The sequence below is a fragment of the Callospermophilus lateralis genome, chromosome 4 (assembly GCF_048772815.1).
Source record: "Callospermophilus lateralis isolate mCalLat2 chromosome 4, mCalLat2.hap1, whole genome shotgun sequence".
NCBI lineage: Eukaryota > Metazoa > Chordata > Mammalia > Rodentia > Sciuridae > Callospermophilus > Callospermophilus lateralis.
The window spans coordinates 83,085,740-83,108,740 of NC_135308.1; the positions used below are offsets into that span (position 1 = coordinate 83,085,740).

At 36.1% G+C, this 23,001-nt stretch overlaps 1 protein-coding gene across 3 annotated transcripts; it reads right to left on the bottom strand.

Moving 5' to 3' along the window:
* Positions 1-7,701: 7,701 nt before the first annotated feature.
* Positions 7,702-21,721, bottom strand: Wbp11 (WW domain binding protein 11). Of its 3 annotated transcripts, none has more exons than XM_076854149.1 (12): positions 21,556-21,721; positions 19,527-19,611; positions 19,093-19,124; positions 17,847-17,940; positions 16,592-16,788; positions 15,194-15,327; positions 14,829-15,028; positions 13,952-14,143; positions 11,633-11,734; positions 10,960-11,250; positions 9,866-10,048; positions 7,702-8,728 (listed from the first exon to the last, which is right to left on the bottom strand). In XM_076854149.1, exons 2-12 carry the CDS (start codon positions 19,588-19,590, stop codon positions 8,295-8,297), a joined length of 1,923 nt encoding a protein of 640 aa, XP_076710264.1. In that variant the 5' UTR covers positions 19,591-19,611; positions 21,556-21,721; the 3' UTR covers positions 7,702-8,294. The 3 variants fall into 3 exon arrangements, with proteins under 3 accessions (XP_076710264.1, XP_076710262.1, XP_076710263.1); XM_076854147.1 differs by having other exon boundaries at positions 19,527-19,643; positions 21,556-21,720; XM_076854148.1 differs by lacking the exon at positions 21,556-21,721 and adding an exon at positions 21,359-21,548 and having other exon boundaries at positions 19,527-19,643.
* Between the last annotated feature and the right edge of the window lie 1,280 nt (positions 21,722-23,001).

Genomic DNA, 23,001 nt, shown 5'->3' on the forward strand with positions numbered 1-23,001 from the left:
AAAAAACAATGTAGGCATTTTAGAATGTTGAGAACATGAAAAATTTGATGCTGACAAACCATTGTTTTCTAAAATCAGGTAACTGATGAGCTTCCTGAGAGAGGGAAATGGAGAACAAGAGGAACAACACACAAAGAAGAATAAGAAACACAACCAGCCTCGGGCAGATATGAAATTATCACTGCAAAGTTCTCTCTATCAGGAGAGGAAAGAAAGTTTAGTTGTGGAAAATCAGATTTTTATATATACATATATGAAAGAGAATTATAGCACATTTGGAAAGTAATTTGTATCCTTGATACTCTTATCAAGCTGTGTAATTTAAAAAGCCAGCACTGCTTAACCTCAAAGTATAGATTCAAAGCCAGGATGAACCTTACACTCAACAAAATCACCTTTTTTTAAACAAGCAAAACAAAACAAAACAAATCTGTTCATGGGGAGTTGATTCAGTTTCTGTTTCAAAGTCCTTCTCAAACGAACTGTTCTTCTTTTTCCCAAGCAGTCACTACAATTCCACAATATCCCTCATCAAGTTGAACCTATTAGGTAAGTGTACAAATCAGCATCATAGTGAGAAAGCACAAAGGAAATGCATTGGCTTGGAAGAGACGTAGTTTTATTGTGATGAGTGAGACAAATGCAGTGTTCTGCAAAGATGCATAACTTCTAACCCCCAGAGCTGGATTAAGGCAGTCAGCATCAATTATGGGGCCAGGTAGTCAAAGACAAAACTAAATAGACCAGTTCTCAGGGGCAGAAAGACAGGGCTCAGGAAGAAGTCTTTTGTTGTTTGTTTGTTTGTGTTTGTTTTTATTTTGAATCAGATTTGGAAATGGGGCCCCAAGCAAAATTTATCCCAAGGTCTGGAGCCCTTCTGAACTTCTTAGCCATTGAATATAGATCACAAATGGATTTATTAAACCTATATCAATCTTTCTCCCTAAAAATGTTCCTTTTTGTAGACATCACTAAATATTAGCTGTAGAAGTAGGGAATATAAGACTAAAAGTGATTTTACAAAGAATACAAATCTAATTATATAATTTAAAAAAAAATCTGGGCTGGGGGCTGTAGCTAAGTGGTAGAGCATTTGCCTAACATTCTCATGCATGTTCAATCCCCAGTACTGGAAAAAATAAATCCAAGAGATATTCTTCCAGAGGGAAACAAAACAATACTGAGGCGCTTTAGCCAATATATAATGAACTCACCTTCCAGCCATGAGCAGGTGCACCTCATGCAGATAAAATTGTAAGCAGTCTTATGTGAATACACTCATTTGAGTTAAGTCCTGGTCCAGATAAGTAGCACATTAGCTGAACCTGAGGTTTTGTCGATGTCCTTCTATCAGAGATTACTGGGAACACACCTGTAGTTGTACAAATTGTGTTTATTGCTCTTTGCCCAAGGGAGAACACACATTGTAGAGAAATATGGGATCTTTGAGTAAGAGAATATTAGGATTATTCTAGGATTTGGATTTGGGTTGGTTGATTTGGGGACTTTGCTCAGGATTGCCAGTTGTCAGGAAATAGGGTGTAGGAAAAGCTTTATTGTGTGGAATGAAGTGAAGCTAAGCTATAATTGATAAATATGCGAATGCAGCACGGCATTAGTGTATTTATCGATTGTGGTTTGAATAATTCTTACCTTTTTTTTATGTTCAGACATGTTTATAGAGTGGTCTTGTTTTGATTTTTCAAGGTCTCTTAGTGGGCTTTTCTGGTGTTGATATTTTATGAAACTGTTTATGTTCTGTAGAACATCAAAGTGAGCTATGCTGAGCCAGCTCTTAGCAACACCAAGGTCTGGATGATAGTCCAGGCCAGCTGCTATCTGTCATGGGCTGCTTTTCCTTTCTCAGTAGCTAAAGAAATAATGTGATACCCAGAAAAGGAATTTCTCAGCAGTGGAAGTAGACCAAGACATCTCAAAGCAAATGTTGGCAGTGTCCAAGCACCCTGCAACTGTCTGAGTATTTTAGTACCACATTTACATACTTTAAATATCCAAATCTTCTAACAACACCCCCAGTTTTCATGTTCATCAAGGAACATTCTATCTTGAATTTATCTTTTTACGTATGCTTTCATAGAGGATAAGATTTTTCTGGTTTCTTTAACATTGTATTCCATTTATTCCTAGTAATCAATCATGTCTTATATTTGCATTTGTATATACTTATTTAATTATATATATTTAAATTTGTGTATAAGTACCATGACCATGACCTCACTTTCCCTTCCTTCTTGCATTCTACCTCCCCTCTCATGGCCCAAATGAAGACACATGACAAGAAAGTCCAATGATGTAATCACTATAATTTAGCCTCTTGGGACCTTAGAGAGGGGTGGAAAAGTGTAAAGAGGGGATTTAGAGGGGCTGACTTCTAAGTTGTCTGAATAAAATTTGAGTTGGTACCCACTGCCATGGGAGAAGAATGTTGCTAGACCTTTCATAGCATGAAAAGTTAGCTCCTTACAAAACCTTGTTGTACAGTGTGTCGTCACAAGAACAACCAGGACAGATGGAATCCCTGTGTTCCTCAAGCTTTCACAAGAGCAGTCCTTAAGCAATGAATACATGTTTAGTTTCCAGCCTGTTCTGCCTTCTTCCTGTGCACCACTCACCAGCCATACAAAACTACCTCACGTCTTTTCCAGTTATAGGGAATGGAGACAATAGAAATCACATTAGCTCCTCTTTGCTTCAGCCCATTGACTGGCCCAGGCAGACTTAATCTAACTGCAGGGAAGTCTGGAAAATGTAGAAGAGTAGATTAATTTGCTGAGTACCATTGGCTCTGTCATCATTCATTTGAGCATTATTATTATTTTTTTTTTACTTCCTAGTTCTTAGTGTTTTCTTTCTTTTTTCCTTCTGTTCAACAAACTTGAAACATGGAGCCTGCCAGTCAACTGGGGTTCTCTTGAGACTTTTTGAGAGGAAAAGTGACACAAAAAGAGTTTGTATTATTAACTAGTAGACATAAGCTAGCAGTATCTAAGCCCCTACAAGGAACTTAAAAAACATTCCGTTTGACCAGTCTGGTGGTACATACCTGTAATCCCAGCTGCTCAGGATGCTGAGACAGGAAGACCACAAGTTCAAAGCCAGCCTGGGCAACTTAGACTCTATTTCAAAATGAAATAAAAATGGCTGGGGGTGTAGCTTAGTGGTGGAGCACTCCTCTAGCAAGTGTGAGGTCCTGGAATTGATTCCCAGAACCACACACACACACACACATAAAAAATATTATATATATATATATATATATATATATATATATATATATATATATATAGTGTGTGTGTGTATTAGCTAGTATGTCTATATTAGCTTTTATATATATACATACATATATACATATATATGTATATATATGTATGTATATGTGTGTGTGTTTATATATAAAACCTCCATCAAGCCAAGATGAAAATGTTATTCTCATTAAAAAAAAATTCAGTTTTTGCTGAGGAATCTGTGGTAAGAGGTTTATAAGAAGGTTATAAGAGTGGAGGTAAAGAACTCTGATTTGTTCTTATGTTCATATATTCCTATGTGCCAGTCATGAATTTATTACCTCTGGGCTCCAGATCGAAGCCTCAGAACCCTCTGAGATAACCATGAAATTCCTTCAGGCATTTTGCATTATAGTAAGGATGATGTTTTCTCAGTATAGGGCACTGGAGGGGCATTGCAAGAGGAAAGGTGTTTTGCCATGAAGACATGGAATAAAGCAGACCATCTACTTACAGTGTGGTTTCCTGCAATGGAAGCAGCTTAGAGACAGATACTTTCTACAACTGGCAAAGTCCCAAATCTTTACCATCTGGCCCTTCAGAGAAAGTTTGTTGATCCTTGCTCTATTCTATTAGTAGAAACAAACGAAAATAAAAAAATCCCCTAACCACATGCATTTATTTAAATAACTGTTGTTCTACTAATTTTTCTTCATAAATGTTGTATTTTCATGATATTCTTTATTTTCTTAAAAATGAACATATATCTCATGAAAAAACTTTTGAGTACAAATGTGGAGTTTTAAAATACCTCTGCCTTTGATCTGGGTTGTTCAATAATAAAAGCAATCTTGGGAAACATTGGATTTGTACTTGGTGTGTATTTTGCTTCCCTTCTCACTTAAGAAAGCCAACCAACATTTTTTTAAGGTATGATTTTCTCTGCAGTAAGTTGCTAGGTACAGTGTTCTTTTTTTCTTCCAGAAAAAAAAGCTTAGCCTTTATAGAAATACTATATATGGCCTTTTCTTTTGTGGGTGATTTGTTTTATAAAGCCCAACAGAGTTTTAGAGCTACACCTTTGTTTTCCCCGTTCTGTGTGAATCTGACTTTCACCTTCCTTTTTTCTTTGCCTCACTCTCCATCTTATTGGGATCAAGTTTGCTGAGTGAAGTAATAATGAACAGTGTGATTATTTCTGTTCTTCCTTGTGTTCTACATTTTTTCTGAGGTTCTATGAATATAAATGCTTTTGTTTTCTTCGTGAAATATTAAATGAGAATTTCGTCGTAATAAATTACAATCACAACACTTCTTTTTAAACTTAAAATGTCAAAATGTCTAATGTGGGCAAGTATAGGATAACATGTCAAGGAAAAATTTGGGATTCATGATCTTCTCTTTGCAGACTTCTGAAAGAAAGAAAAAAAAAAAAACACCAAAAAAACAAAAAGTTTTCTCTATTTGATTGAAGCATCATTAGACTAATACTATATATTTGATATTCTTAAACTTATAGCAAAAATGTTTCCATTTGCTTTAAATTTTTTGAAAAAATTTAACACATCAAAGTTATAGAGAAAATGAGTGTCTTCATCAGCATGTGGCATGTATTGCTGTCAATCCTTTTCCCAAAATTAATATAACATAGTTCTTTAAAAAATTAACTTTGAAAAGTACAGTATTCAAAGTTTTAGACAGATACAGACCTTGAAATTTACTCCCTGAAATTTCCCCAGGTCATTAAGGTCATCTCCTGATACACCGTTCACCACTGAGTTTCTGGTGCCTTGCTCCCAGTAGTTTCTCCTGTGGAATTTATACTTTGGCTCATGCCCACCAAATCCTCAGGTACCTCATTCCATCAATTACCGTTTCATAATTTCTCCTTCTCTACTGGCTATTGCCTCCCTGCAAAGTGTGTTGAATAAGCAATACCCTTCCATTTGCAAAACCCCATTCTTCTCCTTTTGCTCTCTGTCCTCTTTCCTTCATAGATAAACTATAAGCCCCTAGCAGAGAGAACTTAAGTGGGCAGACAGTTATTTTGGACTCATAAAAGTTCCAACTCCAATTTTTGTCAAAGGTTCTTATTTCTGAGGTTATAACTGGCACTCTGTCCCCAACTCATTCATACCTTCCTGAACCTAGGACCTAGATATGTAAAAATTATGTGTGGCTCTGCTTGGTGACAAATTTGAGTCCCAGAAGTCATGTCATCCTAATTTCTGATTTAGATATTATAACTCCTAATTTGAGTTAGATATAAAGCAGGTGTGCAGTGTGAAGGATGTGGTGACCGACTGTGTTATCTAATGGTCTGAAGAAATTACTTGGGTACAATAAAAAAACAATTTTAAAATATTTTTAATAACCCTTCTGGCTATAAATAAATAAGAAGCTATTTTAAAAAGTGGCACATACTAGAAAATACAAGTTCAAGAATGAAAACTAAACAGTACCTTGAATAACATCTAGAGCTGTCTGCTACTGCTTCATGCCATGGCAGAGTTATTATTGTGGGATCCTTAATTCACATTTTACAGCTCAAGAGAGTAAAAGTCATTTCAAAATGACTTTTAGGGGTAATTATTGTGTAACAAATCAGTGATTTGTTAAGGAAACAGTACCAAGTCTACCCACATACCTGAGCAAATATTTGTATCCAGCTTCTATTTCATAGCAGTGATCTAATCAGATCAAACACTTGTGAAATCACAATATAAATTATGACCATAACAAAAGTTTACCCAGAATTAGAACTGTTGATTCTACTTCCCTGCAGATGCAGTTTACAAACTAAATTTGTAGGATTTTTACCACTAAAATGATTTTGAAAAAACTTGCAAAATATTAGGTAATATCTTTAAAAAGCCAAGTGTTTCCCTACATTACTTGAAACAGAAATCTCTCCCAGATATATAAATTTCAAGCAAGGTTATCTGTCCTTAAGCACACACCAATCACAGGAATGAAGAAGTTCAGATTTCAGGGATTGCTTCAGAAGATCTAAAATAACTCCCAAATTAACAAGTAAATTAGGAGACTATCCTACCCTCTGGGCACACGTGAAATGTAGACTTTGAATCATCTCTACACAGACTCTAGCATACTGTTTTTCCTGGCAGCAGAGCAATAAAACTTTTTTATCTCAAAATAAAAAAGTTTCAAGCAAGAACATTATAAAAATACTGTAAACACAGACCAAATTGTTAATGTTGAAATGTAATTACACTTGATAATTGTGTTGAATTCTTCCATCTAAATGATCAAAGATTCAATTCACCTGCTGACCTATATTATACTAAAAAAACCTAAATGGTCTATTAATTACTTCAGCAGGATTTGCTTAATCTGAAAGAACAAATAACTTCTAGGTGAAGCCAGACACACAAAAGATTTCAGAATAAAAACCTAAAAATCTGGTGCTGGGGATGTAGCTCAGTAGCAGAGAGCTCTTCTGGCATGCATGGGGCGCTGGGTTCGATCCTCAGCACCACATAAAAAAAATAAAGGTATTGTGTCCATATACAACTAAAAAATATTAAAAAAAAAAAACAACCTAAAAATCTGTCAAGAGAAATCAGCTATAATAAAATAATAACCTTATTGTATCACTGCATTACCTTTTAGGATACCACCAATCTTTGATGGTATGGGATTTGCACAAAAAGTCATTTAAGATACAGTAAAGGTGGATTTAGCCTAAACACAATCCATACATTGGGTGTGTCTCTGTGTATAACACTGATATGGACATAACAGTGGTATGGACATAATAATATAAGGAGCAGCAGCCCCCGACAACCGGGCCACTGGATAAATCATGAACACTTTTCAAGTTGCAACACTCTCAAATGTGAAATAGTAAAAATACCCGAGTCATCTCCCAGGATTACTGGGTATATAAAAAGTATTTTGTAAAAAAAAAAAAATAAAATATCAAGGCTAATTAACAGTGTTAAGCATTCTAATTAATGTTTTAATCTAAAAACACTTACACTTCATCATTCAAAACAGGAAATAGTAACCCTTTCTGATTTTCTAATAGCTTAGAAATGGCTTAAAATGGCCTTTGCTAGCCAGGCAAGGTAGCCTGTAATTCCAGTGGCTCAGGTAGCTGAGGCAGGAGTTCAAAGCCAGCCTCAGTAACAGCAAAGTGCTAAGCAACTCAGCGAGACCCTGTCTCTAAACACGTACCAAAAAAAAGCAATAAAAGGTGAGTCACAGTATTTGTAATAAATACCCCTCAATTTTTCTAAAGCCAATATGATACTCTTGAAGAAAAACTTTTTTCTTTAGCCCCTAAAATTTTAAAATTACTTTTTGCCATGATTTCAACAAAATTCTTATCCTGTACCTGAAACAATAGTTCCTTAAACTCAAGTTTTAAATACTTTTTTTTTTTTCTGCCCATAAAACTAATATTGTTTAAACATTACTATTAACACAGAGATACCTTGGTGTAGAACATTTATTTTATTTTTTTTCCATGAAACACTCAAAGTTCAGATCAGTGGGAAATAATTTTAATCAAAGAATTGTACATTTTCTTCCCACATATCCTGCTTTGTATTAGGAAATGACATTGTGATCCATTTCACTACAAGTAAAATTATTACAAAATATTTACAGGAAAATATTAAAAATAACTCAAACACAAAAGGCAAGATGAAATAAACTGGGTTTTCAGAAATCTCTACTCCAGTGCCCACAGCACACAAGAAGAGAGTCAAAACAAATAAGTAACTAAGACTCCCCTGATGACAAATTTCCAAAGAACTGGAGAAGGGGAAGAAACTGGATGAAGATGGTAGTGTGAAAGGAAATGGATGTTAGCAGCACTGCTGCAATAGCCAATCTATTCTGAGTGAAATACCCTCTTATGTGCAGTAAATTCTGAACAAGGCTGTATTTTAGGATTTTCCTTGAACTGAAATTAGAAAATACCCTGACAGTGGAAGTAGCTCTTTCACCTAAGTTTAATAAGAGCTTCTTGCTCCACGAACCACTGTAGTGAACAGAAGCCTGTTCTGACATCAAAAGCTGTCACAGCAGCCCTTCCATTTCTTTCATGAAAGCTTCATAAACATCATCCTTAGTTTGTACTGAGACAGGGACAGAAGGACCAGATTTGGGGGCTGCTTTGGCAAGAGGCACAGCAGAATCATCCTCTGACTTTCTTTGGGGAGTAGCAGTAGCCCCTTTATTCTCCCGACGTACCCTCAGTGCAGTGGGCACAAATCGAGTAATCTCTGCCTTGGGATTAGTGATCTGTGGCTTGGCACTGATGGTTGCTGTGGCTTTCTTCTCAATGGTGGCTGCACTTGTATCATCCGCCTTGGGTCGCTGAATCAAGTTGGGTGGGGCACTCAACACCCCTGGATTCGGCAAGGGAGCCGGTGGGAAAAGCCCAGGTGGGGCAGGTCCAAGTGGAGGCACCAAAGGTGGGCGCATCATGCCAGGGCGAGGTGGAGGGATGCCTAAAACAACAAAACAAAACAGGCAGGATGAACACAAGAACCAATATAATTTAAATGCTATTAAGGATGATTAAACACAGGTGGATTAAAATTCTTTTGAAACAGATAACCATTTACTGAAAATAAGCTCAACTCATACTATCTGTTATTTGAAAGGAATATATTCTGATAGTAAAGAATAAAACAACTTTCACTTTCAGCCTGTGTCCCTGTACTTATAGTAATTTTTTTTTCCTAATCAATGATCTACTTGAAAATATTGAGCAAAATAGATTATACCAACTGGTTCCAAAGTCTACTTCAAATCTGATGGACCAGATGCTATTCTGGCTATAAGGTGCAGATGGCCAGGGTCAGGGGCTGCTGTTCTTTGCATTATTTACTTAAAAGGCAACTTAAGTGGGAAGGGAATAAAATTATGACTCTGGCTTTTAAATGGACATGGAATGATAGAATGTTACTATCAAACTCCATTACCATTAAAAAGAATTCAAGTCCTACTGATGGTTTAGACATAAAATGATCATACCAAAACCTGCAGATTTTAACTTTTTTCAAATACCACTTTTAAGATTGAATATATTGTACCATACTTTATCAAATTTAAGATACTATTGATTATATAAACTCATAATTTTCTATCTACTACTAAGAAAGAATTAAAAGCCTAAGCTGAACTGTTCAAAAGGAGACTTTTATATTAAACTAGAATATTCAGGGTAGTAAACAAAACAAAAATCAAACCAAAACCACCCAAAACAAAAAAAAAAAAAAAAAAAAATTGCCACATAATACAAGCCCACAAGGAAATCTGCAGGTATAATTCTGCTGCTGGGTGGTGGTGGGGGAATCTTCCCTGTGATTTTAAGCTTTAAGTTTGTACTCATGCAAACACATGGAACAACATCATAACTATAATCAAAAAGTAGAAAAATCTCAAATAGAAAATCTAAAGTGGTCTTTGGCTGAGAGAACTCCCTCAAGTGATAGGCCGAAGCAAATGCAAATACCCATGGGAAGAACTCTACTTCAATCTAGGGCAATAACAACTGAAATATAGTGAAATGTGACAATATATCTAGAAGCAAATAAAATTTACAGTAGAATGTTTTTGTTATAGAAAACTGAAAGCTTCACCTGGAGGTGCAGGGGGAGGTAGCCTTGGTGGGGGTCCCCGTGGAGGAGGGCCAGGAGGCAGACCAGGAGGTGGACCTGGGGGAGGGCCAGGGGGTCGGCCTGGTGGTGGTCCTGGAGGTAAAAGTCGTGGTAAAGGCCCTCGAAGTCCAGGCATTCCAGGAGGTCTCAAAAATGGAGGAGCCCCTGAAAAGAGAAAAATGATAAATTAATGTCAAACATTACATGAAGTAATAATTGTGGTATAAAGGCAACTCAAATATTGTTTGACTTATCACTTTAACTCCAAATTAGATAAATTACAAAGCTCACTGAAAATATGTGGAAACATAGTTTATTCAACAAATACATATACAAGGCACCAGGAAAAAGGTTAGATTTGTTATGGATCATTATTTTCATTTCGCAACACCACCAAAAAAAGTAGTCAGAGCTCTGCTGGGCTGGAAATATAAGATACAAAGCAAGATGCTTTACAAACCATATAAAATTCAATAAGATAGAGACCACTGAGGATGATGTGAGATAAGTTATTTTGTTTTTTACTAATCAGAAAAAGGTTAGCTCTATTTAAGACAACTTAATTGACTGACTGTAGAATGAAGAACTAAGATTCTAAATAGACAAGAAGTTCTTTATGTTGTTCCAAATCTTATACATTTAAGCCAACACTTGGTAGACTAATTACTTTATCTCTATGAAATTACTATAACTAAAAAACCTATAATTTAGTAATTCATAACCTAAGAAGAAAATGAGATAGCACTAACTGTGCCCCAGTCCCACCTGCTATCAATTTAGAATTAAGTCACTATATGTAATAAAAATACTAAAGAAAGCACAGTTACAAGTTTGTGCTGTCAAAATAAGAACCTTGAAAAAGGAAGGGCTCTGATAAAAACAGGTGGTTGTTAAAAAACCAGTTGCAAAAAACACTTTAGAAATGAACAAGCATTTATCCTTTGCAAATCCTTCATACCATAAGAGAATTCCATTAAGAGAAAACAAGAAAACATCAATATTAATGATGTATGTTTTTTTTGAATGATTCCATTTTAACCTCATTAAATACTTATTCACGTCATTTAAGTGCTTACCTGGAGGTGGTCCAGGAGGAAGGCCCGTGGGTGGCCCAGGAGGCCGTAAAGGTGGAGCAGGTGGTGGTCCAAGAGGAGGTGGTCCTGGCATGGGAGGTGCTTGTATCTGAGAAGGAGGAACAGACTGCGGGGGAGCCTGCTGCTGCGAAGTAGTAGAAGTGCCATCAGAATGAGGGTCCTCTTTATGCTGTTTTTGTGATTGTTTTTCTGCTTCAGAATCATCAGAATCATCTTCATCATCATCCTCTGAAAATTCCTCTACTTCCCGTCCTTCCTCTGGGATTTCCTGACCTGAAAGAAATTTTTTAAAACACATTTTTATTGTTTGCAGCCTAAAGAATGACAATGATGAATAAATATGTTCTTAAAATTAACAACCAAATAGTCTTCTTTAATAAACTACTTAGATGTGGAAGAATAATAGTCTTCTGCTCATCCATGCTAGTGTAGTACAGTGATATAAACCCTGGTTTGAGGACAAGACAGAGCCCAATCATTTAACAATAATGTAACTTGGGGCAGCCTACCTAATGCCTTCAAACCTTAAATTTTTCTGAAGGATAAATTTACTATTTACTTCAGAGTTGCTGAGATATTAAATAGAAAAATGCACACAAAGCAAATGGCATAAGAAAATGCCAAAAGGTGATTCACCTTTCCTTCCCTGCCTTACCCGCCATTCGCAGCATCATTGCTTGAAGAGGAGTCAGCTCCTTCATGTTCTTCTTTTTCTTCCTTGATTTTCCAGGCATATCTGCAAATCGTACACTCAGACCTAATGGACAAGGGAGGGTGGGAGTGGGGTGGATAGGAATCAATAATACATTCAGTAAATGTTCACCATGTAATAAACATCATGTAACGTTCTACATTTGACTGTAATCCATCACTTGTCAGGATATAAGTGCACAGAAATAGCTATACTAAAGACAGTAAATTAAATGTTAATTGGTGGTTAATATATAATGGTGCTATAATGATTTAAGATTCATAAAATTTTAAAAATTAAAGAATACTATCAACATCTTATCAGTAAAACTGAACATCCAGATAAAAATACATTAATTTTCTATAAAAATATAAATTAATATATCCAAGTCACGGAGCTAGCATAATCTTGATAACAATACTAACCTATTGGTCAACATAACATACAAGCAAATGAATCCAGAAAAGTTTTACAAGAAAAATACATCATAAGCAAACAGGGTTGGTCCCAGAAATTGAAGATGATTTAACAGTAACTGAATTCACCACAATAAACAACTTAAAAAGAAACAAATGAAAAACCACCTTGCCACTCCAATAGATGCTTAAAACATATGACCCAAAAAAGGGAGAAAAACAAAAAACAATTAAAAAAATACTTAAACTAGGAAACAGAATTCTTGACAAAGGCTATCCACTAGACATTGTTATACACCATACCTAAGGGTACACTAGCAGCAGCATTTTGAGTTGGTAAACATTTGAGGAGGATCATGAAGCAGGGCTTTAGTTTGTTTATCCTGTATCCCTAGTGACTAGAAAAATGCCTTGCTTATAATAAAAACTCAGTAAAAATTAGCTGATAGAGTACCAAATCATAGTTAGGATAGCTACTTTCATAACATGTGCTAATGAACATATATAAGAAAAAAACAGTTGGCAGAAAGAGAGAAAAATAAGGCAAGACACCACATAGTTCCAGAAAAAAATGGGAGCAGCTATGGTTGTAATTGTTTTCTACTTTCTAGTACTAATCTTTCCACCTAAGAAACTTCTTATTTTCCAATGTCAGGTGTACCACTTTTTCACTAGATTTTCCACTTGTAATTGTGATTTTTAAGAAACAGCAGGAGAAAAATTTGTCATCATTATAATAATAGCATTGTATACTAACACTGTTTAAGAACACTGTGCTATAGGCTACAAAAACAATTCCATAAAAGTAGCTCCAAAACTAATGAGGTTTCATAGAACTAGTATATTTTATGCATTGCTCAGTACCTATTATAATAAAATTTTCTTGACAAAAAACATATGTTTTGATAAAATATGGTTCTTGATTCCACTTACAAATGTACCTGAATTATAATTATGATCCTGGTTCATGTAATATACCATGAACATAGAAAATTCAAAGGGACTCCAAAACAGACATTTAAATAAACTTATTTTAACCTGGGAGTGGTGGTGCACATCTGTATTCTCAATGACTCAGGAAATTAAAGCAGGAAGATTACGAGTTCAAAACCAGCCTCAGCAACTAATGTGAACCTGTCTAAAAATATAAAATAAAAAAAAGGGGCTGGGGCTGTGGCTCAGTGGTAGAGTGCTCGCCTGGTATGCATGAGGCACTGCGTTCAATCCTCAGCACCACATAAAAATAAAATAAAGGTATTGTGTCTGTCTACAACTAAAAATTAAAAAAAAAAAAAAAGGGGTTGGGGATGTAGCACAGTGGTAGAAGCACCCCGGATTTAATCCCTACCCACTACCCCCTCACCCAGAAAGCTTATTTTAAAATGACAACAATATGGTGTTCTCCTTTCCTATAGCATATCATGATAGCATATCTTTATGCTGCTGTATAGTTACCTTTTTACCTCAAAATGGATTTCATACCTTAAAAAACAAAAAAAACTACACTTTTAAAAAATGTATGTAGTTAAATACTATTGACATACTATTGCATGTCAAAAATTTTCAAAATATTTATATAGGAAGGTGTAAGGCTATAATCTCAGACACTAGGAGGTGGAGGCAAGGAGGATCACAAGTTCAAAGCTAGCCAAAGCAATTTAGTTAAGACCCTGACTCAAAAATTAAAAAGTGCTAAGGCTGTGTAATTCAGTGGTAGAGTTCCTTGGTTTCAATCCCTAGCACCACCAAAAAGTGCATGTGCATGTACGGAGTGGGGGTATAAAAATGAACATAACTTGATGATCTTAGGAACTTTAGCTGTGTGCCATTTATTGATCAATAATATAGAATGTTCATCTGTACATACCTGACTTTTTTTCTTCATTATTGTCTCTCTCACTATCATCACGGTGCACAAATTCATCCCCCTCACTTTCTCCATCGGATCTGTCAGTGTCACTGTCATCACTACTGTCATCGTGCTTATCCTGATCCATGTCTTCAGGATAGCCATCATCTTCACTAGTACTGGACACATCATCATCATGACCCCGTTGAGCTGAAAAGGGAAAAAAAGCAAGCAACAAGTACCACGATTAGATGTTCACTACATGGTCCCAGAAATGCAGAAAATTATGCTATGTACCTCAGAAAATTATGCTATGTACCTCAGAATATAACTTAATTGCTTAGATAAAAATTCTGCATATAATCTCAGTCATTCATACAGTCTGACATCATTCTTATTAGGTAACAGTTTTCAATACTTCTTATTTTTGGTCATGTAAGTTTTTTTTTAAAGGTTCAAATTTGAAAATACATCCTATTTAGAATCAATCATGCTTATATAACTACACAATCAGTGATTATCAGTGATTATACTATGATGTTCAAAACTGATGACAATACAGCTGAAAGGGAAATAGGTATTGTTAGAGTGTGACATCTCAGGTTGGGGGTATAACTCAGTTGGCAGAGTGCTTGCCTTGCATGTATAAGGCCCTGAGTTCAATCCCTAGCACACACACAAAAAAAGGAAGAGTGGGACCTCTTTAGATATAGTATGATGCCTTTATTTGGATAGATCCTATGATTTAACCATCTGAACACACATTGGCATGTAGATAGTATCCTCACTTATTTCTTAAGTTCTAAGAGTGGTCAACAACATGTTAAATAGGGACAGCATGAAACACAATGGCGAAAAAGTCATAGGAGTTAAAGAATAGTTAGTCACTCCTTACCAAGTTCTGGACTATACAACATGTCTTCATCTCGCCTACGAGGGGGAAGATCTAGAGCAAAGCCCACTTTACGGCCATACATCTGCATGACTTGGGGAGGAGGTGGACCAGGTGGAGGGCCAGGAGGTTTTCTGCCAGGGGGCAAACGTGGAACACCATGTCCAAGAAGAGGAAGGATAGAAACTGCACGAGTTGGGGGTCTGTAAGGAAAATTTGGTAGTATCACAAAATGGAATTCACACTTAATCAAACAATACACTGCTGACACCCACATCATCTTTTATTTCTCACTGCATGAATTTTGGCACTCCACACTCAAATGGTGCTTTTAATAAATGCTCTGTTTATGGTAACTGCTTCCATACCCATAGGCTGAGGTCTTCTTTAGGATGGAGGGTGGCTGGGCACCAGGAAGTGGAATGTCCTGGATCAAGATGTTGGAAGGAGCATGTGGCATATCTGGCAAAGGAATACTCTCTACTTCCACATGCTGAGCATTCTGAAACAAGAGAAAATTCCAAAAGTAGAAGAGGAAACTAATCCACAAATTCAATATCAAAGTTTCATGTCTGCTGTTTCATAGCCTCAATTTGTTTTCCAACTTAAATAAATATCATGAAAAAACAAGAACCAAAAGCTTCAGTACTTCCAAAGCTTGTGTTAAAGAAGTCAAATATTGGGCTAGCGTTGTAGCTTAGTGGGACAGTGCTTGCCTAGCTTGTGTGAGGAACTGGGTTTGATTCTCAGCACCACATAAAAAATAAAGGTACTGTGTCCACCTACAACTAAAATAAATAAATAAATAAAAAGAATTGAAGTATTTTATCTCTTTCTCTGAAAGAACACAAAGTTGGTGGCTTTTTTTCTCCCCCTTTATTATCAGCTAATTATTTATGGATATGAAATAGCTGCTGTTTAGAGACGTTCAACTGTTAAAACTAACAGGGTAAATAGCGTAACAAAGTTACCCTATTTAATATTCCAGACAATAATATATGTTAATTAGCAAGTGGTATATACCCAGTGGTAGAGCTTGGGTTCTAAACTTAGTTTGGCTTTGTTGAGTTTCTACCCTATATTATCTGTAGGTAACCATGTTGCCTTAAGTTGCCTTATCTGCGAAAAAAGAAGCCCCCAAAACCTAACTTAACAAAAATTATACCATTTAGTCCCACCTCTCAATTTTAAAAGTAAAATTTATAGTGAATGGTACAAATTCAATAAGATTTAACAAATGCATATGTTTCATACTCCTTTTTGATCAATCTCAAACTCCATCCTATGGCAAACAAGGTGAACACTGTTTTTCCTCCATAGATTAGTACTGCCCGTGCTAGAATTTCATACAAATGAAATAATAACTACAAAAGAACCTCATCATGCTTTTGAAATTTATCCAGGTTCTTTTAAAAAACTTTCTTTATCCTGGGTTATTCTGTGTATTAGTAGATCATTCCTTTTTGTTGCTAAGTAAAAATTCCAATATTGCTAAGTATATTCCATTGTATATTAGAGTTTGATTATTCATTATCATTATTTATGGACCTAGTCTATTTCCAGTTTTTGGCTATTATTGTGTTGGCAAGCAAATTGATTTCTATAAACATAAGAGGATTAGATTTTCTGGCTCAAAAAGTAAGTTTATGTTTAGTTTTGTAAGAAACTAATATGAAGAGGTTTAAAAATGATTAATTCTCCCTCTAACATTTTGGATCAAACTTCAGTACAACATTTTAGCTTCTTCCTCCAGAGAAATTGATTACCTTGACAGCATCAAAATATTGGCTAAGTTGAGCCCTCTTCTGTTCATATTCTACTTCTAGCTTTCTCAATTCTTTGTAAATATCTGGATTCTCTTTTTCATAAAGTCGCAGAATACGTTCAAAAGTTTCACGCAGCTTTTTACGTTTGTCTTTTAGTACTTTCTCATTTAACTGTGGTTGTTGCACTGGGTTAAACTCTGGAAGGAAAAAAAGATTATAAATCATAAACATTATATCATTTAGGTATTAAAGATTATAAAATTTAATAAAAACTTTCTGGAAAAAAATTGAATACAGACAACCATACTCTTCAATTTATTCAATGAACTATAATATTTTTAAAATTTACACTTTTTATTTTTTGGTGTTGAGAATCAAACTCACGGTCTTGCGCATGTTAAGCACATGCTCTGTCTCTGAGCTATACCCCTAGTCTAAAATTCCACCCATTTTAGATGGCCATTAATTTCACTTTCATTTCTCAGATATCACTGACTTTCATTTTGCTATAATAGAAATCAATTTATACTTCTCTATGCTGAAAACCTGCTACAGCAGTTTTTACTAGACAGATCTGGGTTTATAGTCTACACTGGTCCTTCATTTAATTGTGAAATCTTGATTTTTAAAAATTTAATTCTCTGCTCTTTAACTTTCTCATCTGGTGAATGATGACATTAATTACCTTTTAAAAAAGCTCCAATGATAAAATGGGATTACATTAAAATACCCAGTGGTTTATTGGGACGTGAACCCATCATAAGTTGAGGAGCATCTTATTGCTCTTCCACATTCTTACCGATCTGGTCAACTATCCTTTGAATATTCTTATTGAAAAAAGGGGAAACTGCCTTATATTCATAATTGCCTATATTTAGATTTTATATGGTTAATTGCCAACATTAAAAACCAAATGTCACAGAAAATAAAACTCCAAGGTGATTTCATAAACCAGATTTGTCTTCTCTTGAAAAATTAGCTGATCTAACTGGACTTTTGTTACTGTATAACCACAATTAGCTTAAGCTAAATAACGACTACCCTCTTGTTTTAAAGATATGGGATCTCCAGTTTGCAACAGTCCCTACTCCATCTCTCCATATCATCTCCCCAACACTAAAACTAAATCTGTGTTAAATGACATCATGCTGTTCAGTTTTTCTTAGGCTTATGCTGCTTTACTCATTACCTGCTTTTCTGTGTGTATCAGACAACTGTAGCTGCTATAAAATCTTGACTTTTTATAAATTCTTACCCATTTCATCCAATTTCTCCATGTCCCGGATAATCTGTTTGGGGTCTTTCATCTTCAAAACTGCAGCTCGTACCATCATACGCTGTTTTTTGTTCTTAGAAAAACAAAAGAAAAGTAGAATGTTAAGAAACTGAACATTCATGAGTTTTTATTTCAAGAATCCATTTAAACAGAATTTAAAATGTCTCGTTTTCTGATCACTTGTTTCAATTGCCAGATACAAAGCTATTTTTTTTTGCTCTCAAAAATGTTAAGACTTCAGTAAAAAAGTTGTGCTTTTTAAGACAAATACTGCTTTTAACTTTGTGAGATCTTTAGTAGTTACTTAACAGAAAGACTTCTTTTAAAACAAATGTTGCAGCTTAATCAAAAAAATCATAGGAAAAAGCTTTGCAAGATTATTACTAACCCATAAAAGAAAAAAAAAAAAACCCACAATTGGAAATTATTAAAAATCAAAGTGCCCTCAGAGCTGGGGTTGTGGGTCAGCTCTAGAGTGCTCGTCTAGCACATTTGAGGCCTTGGGTTCGATCCTCAGCATCACATAAAAATAAATAAAATAATGGTATTGTGTTCAACTACTTCTAAAAAATAAATATTAAAAAAAACTAAGTGCCCTCAATGTGTTAAAACATGATACGCTTCCTATTCTGCTGAAGTACTTCACTGCAAACTTAATCATGAAAATAAATATACAATGCTATCTAGAATCACATTTATTTCCATTCACTAATCTAGTAGATTTTAACAAAACCATTATGTTTTGATAAGCAGTAAAAAAAAGAATTATTGCTGGGCACGGTGGCACATGCCTGTAATCCCAGTGGCCTGGGAGGCCGAGCGAGACAGGAGAAGAATGAGTTTAAAGCCAGCCTCAGCAACTTAGTGAGGCCCGAACCAACTGAGACCCTGTTTCTAAATAAAATACAAAATAGAACTGGGTGGCAGAATGCCCCTGGGTTCAATCCTTGGTACCAAAAAAAAAAAAAAAACTACTGTCAAAAACATTTTTCAACTTATTGGGAAAGATAATAAAATAAACAATGACATCATAAATAATCATGAATTTACTTGCAAAGTTTACTACCAATAAACAAATCTTGGTTAGTAAATTTTATGGTTTTTATCAAAAGCATAAAGCATTTTTTTCTGGCAAGAAATTGGAAATGTTATTCTGAAATCTACGAATCTCAAAAGATGTGCTAAAAATCACTTATAGCTATTCAAGATGCTTCTGAAGTCATACCTTTTTTAATTCTCTCTTCCGGGCTTCCTTTCCTTAAAAGGGAAAGAGGGAGAGAAGATACAATTTTTAAATCTTGTTGAGAAAAGCTCGCTAATCATGGCAACCCCAAATTTCAGGACATTAAGTTTCTTAGAAAACAATTATGAATCTTAACAAAAAGTTACCATAAATACTAAATAAGAGCTGGTAAAACCTAATTGGTTCAAAACTCTGAATACATAAAGTCTTAAGCCAATTCTACTTTGTCAAGTCAATATGGGTTGAAATTTATTGGCAAATTTAAAGTTTTAATCATGTGCCCACAAGAACTAGATGATTTCATACAATTTCCTCCTCCTATCACTGATCTTATAATTAAGTCACAATGAAACAAGTTCCTTATTAACTGCAATTTTTAATATCCTCTACTTCATTCCACACTGATAGACACTTACGGGCTTGGTCTGTAGGGTTCATAAATTTTCCACTCTTGGTGGATGATGTTGATCTCCGTCCCATGTTGACAATATGTATGGTTCACTTATTCATTAAAAAAAAAAAAATAAACAAACCTGTAAAGACAAAGAAATAGATTTCTTTTCCTATATTGATAACATTTCTTCCTTTTTAGTGTTCCTATTTCTGGAAAGAAACTTCCCTGTGATCATGAATTTTGTGAGACTGTGATCTTTTCTTAGTTTTGACTTTAGTACCCAAGAAAGATGGCCTCAACTTTCTTGACCACAAAAAAATTACATCTCTATTATTCTTTAGAAAGGTAAAGTCTGAAGATTACTTTATCATTAACTCATTAACATTTTCTGTATAAATAACAACACTGTCAATTGAAAAAAAATCAACTAGAAATGTGCTAACAACATGACACAAATCACAAACAAAAGCTGTCACATTCTTCCTTTATTTACATGTAGGGTAAAAGAATAAAAAGGAAAAATGGGGGCAATGAATCTGGGTTTAAGAAAGTAACTTCCCCTTGCCCCTCTAGACATTTTTTCTTGACATATGTGCTATATATTTCCTGAGACATAAAAATTCATTAATTTAAGCCCATTCACTTTAGATTTAATTCTAATCTGAATAGAACTGACTCTCGTAAAAGCTCAAAATATAACCAAAAATGTAAATATCCAAATCAATTGTATTACATTAACAGAAATCCCAAAGACTTCTCTGCTGAGATATATTTTTCTTACTGGAATCTACTTGACTCTGGATTTATATTTTTTAAGGTAATTAAAAGTAATAACTGTGTTTAAGGAAAATATTTTTAAAATTAAAACTTTTTTTTTGGTACCGGGGATTAACTCAGGGACCTTCAACCACTGAGCCACATCTCCAGCTCTATTGTGTATTTTATTTAGAGACAGGGTCTGAGTTGCTTAGCACCTTGAGGTTGCTGAGGCTCCTTCTGAACTCACTATCTTCCTGTCTCAGCCTCCTGAGCCGCTGGGATTACAGGGGTGCGCCACTGTGCCCGGCTAAATTAAAACTTTTATTAACATCATTTTTTTCTCTTTTACACCCTCCCCCAAAATGAAGTTTTACTTTGGGAAACTTAGTCTTTCCAAAAATAAAGACTGACAAATTAGCTTTCTTTTTGAAAGTAGACACTTTTTAAAGAATGGGAAAGGGAAGATCAAAGGGCAAATTTTGGGGCAGATAATAGGATTGAGTACCTTCCCTTTGCCCCCTTAAGATTTTGTCAGACTAGTTAATACGTTTCACCAAGTGTTCAACTGCTCCTGTTTCTGCTAGGTGTTTCACAGTTGTTCCAGCGGCAATTATTTTACCATATTAAGTGTCCCTTCTCAGAAAAACTGGGGGCCTGGGGAAGGGGCGGGAGAATATAAAGTGGATAATGGGGGAATCAGCACAATGGTACAAGTTCTTATATCTTCGAGTACCTTTATCTGTTGTGTTTTCCTTTCTCATTTAAACCTCAGGCCCATATTTTGACCCTCTTTTCCCACAACTGGAACACAGGGCAGATATGAATTACAGAATTTTTACAGAAAATCGTGGAGCCTTAGTCTACACAACTTTTCTGCCTAAAAGCTAAAAGTGGAGGCGATTGAGAAATCAGGCCGAAAAGCCGTGGGGAATTATAAAAAAGTCAAAGAGGCTTCAAGGGACGGGGTCCAGGTCCACCAAAGGAGGCAACAGCAGCAACTGCCGAAACCATAGCGACGGTTGATACCGGACTCGAGGTACAAGATGTCAACCTGAGGCAACCGCTCAACGTGCTTAGGAAGCGGCAATAACCCACCTGGCGAAGTAACCACGTAGCCGCTGGATGCTACCCGACGCCAGGCCCAGGAATCCTCCAGTCTGCTGCTCGGGAGATCCCAAATGGGAAGAGGAAGGGCCGGGTAAAGGGGCCTGGTGTCCCCAAGGCAACCGCGCGGGCCCCAGGAAGGGACCGGAGAGATGAAGAAGCGGAGTAAAGCAATCCCATGTACTCACAGCACTGCTGGGCTCCCAGGACTGCGAGAAGCGGGTGGGGGGAGCGATTCCGGGCCCCTTTCACTTCGTAGGGGCCTTCACCTCTGCCTCTCGGTCAACCACCTAACCACCGCCATCTTGAAACCTCGCGCCCCACCGCCATCCTTACGTCACTTCCTATCCCTCGGGTCGACGATCTCTTAGCGTTGTTCTGTAGTGGAATCATAGATAGCTCTCAAGAACTACAGGACTAGAGGCTTTTCCGCTATAAAAGAATGCCCCATTGGCTGGTTATAGGCTAAGAGCCCGCCCACGTCGATTGACACTTTATAGTCCAATAGGAATAAGAAATAGAAAGTCCATATCTGATTGGCTGTTTATTTTGCCTCTCGGGTCGGGGGCGTTCTGACTAAATTACCGCGAGCTCTTGTCTGTTGAGCCGCGCGATTCCGGTGCATTTGGAAAACCGAGGTGTTTCGGCCTCTTTCTATCCCCGGAATTGTATTAATTGTTGGGTTTTCGTATTTCTTATAAAGAAAACGGGCGCAATCTTTTGTGAGTGTCGCCATTTGAAAACGAGTTGAATAACTCTTGCCACTGAATTTAATGTGCTTTGTAAGCATCTGGTTATCCCATGTGGGCGCCTGGGGCATCTGGGATTCACTACTCTATCAATACGGAGAACGTTCGTTTATTTGTTCGCCTCAACAAATAAATCTATGCCCGTATTAGCGGCGCAAATTGATAATCTACAAGATCGAGAAAATGTGGGGATACACGTGCAATTAGTTTTAAATTTACGAGTGGCGAAGTGCACATGTAGGGATACATCTGTAATTTTAAATTTACAGGTGACGAGATTGGTACGTATCGGCTCCCTTCCGAACTCTTCACCAGCTGAAAGCCCTTTATGAGGTCACTAACTCAGGATTACTTAGGTCTAGACTTCCCCCTTCCCCTCTATACCTTTTTACTTAAGACTCCTTTCCATCTGTTCTCCTTAAAGGTAGGTTAAGTGTTTAAAAATTCTGCTGTTAAGAAACATGCTTGGTTATTTGTGATGTTAATCCAAGCCCATTAACAGAAAACAGATATAAGCAAATTCTTATTATAATTATAAATATTTCAAAACATTGATGGAGACCGATTAATTTTTGACAGAAAATTCAAATGTGCTCTTAACATAGAAACTAACCCAACCTTTATTTTAGGTAATTCTTAATTTGATCTTAGACTGAATTTGAGTCTCAAATCAATAACAAGAGCTTTTAAGTCAAAGTTTATAGAGTGGTAAAAAGGAAAATAAGATTACATTTGGAGGCCAGGCGCGGTGGCGGTGGCTCACGCCTGTAATCCCATAGGCTCGGAGGTGGAGGCAGGAGGATCAGAAATTTAAAGCCAGCCTTAGCAAGTTAGCGAGATGCCAAGCAACTCAGGGAGACCCTAAGCAACTCAGCGAGACCCTGT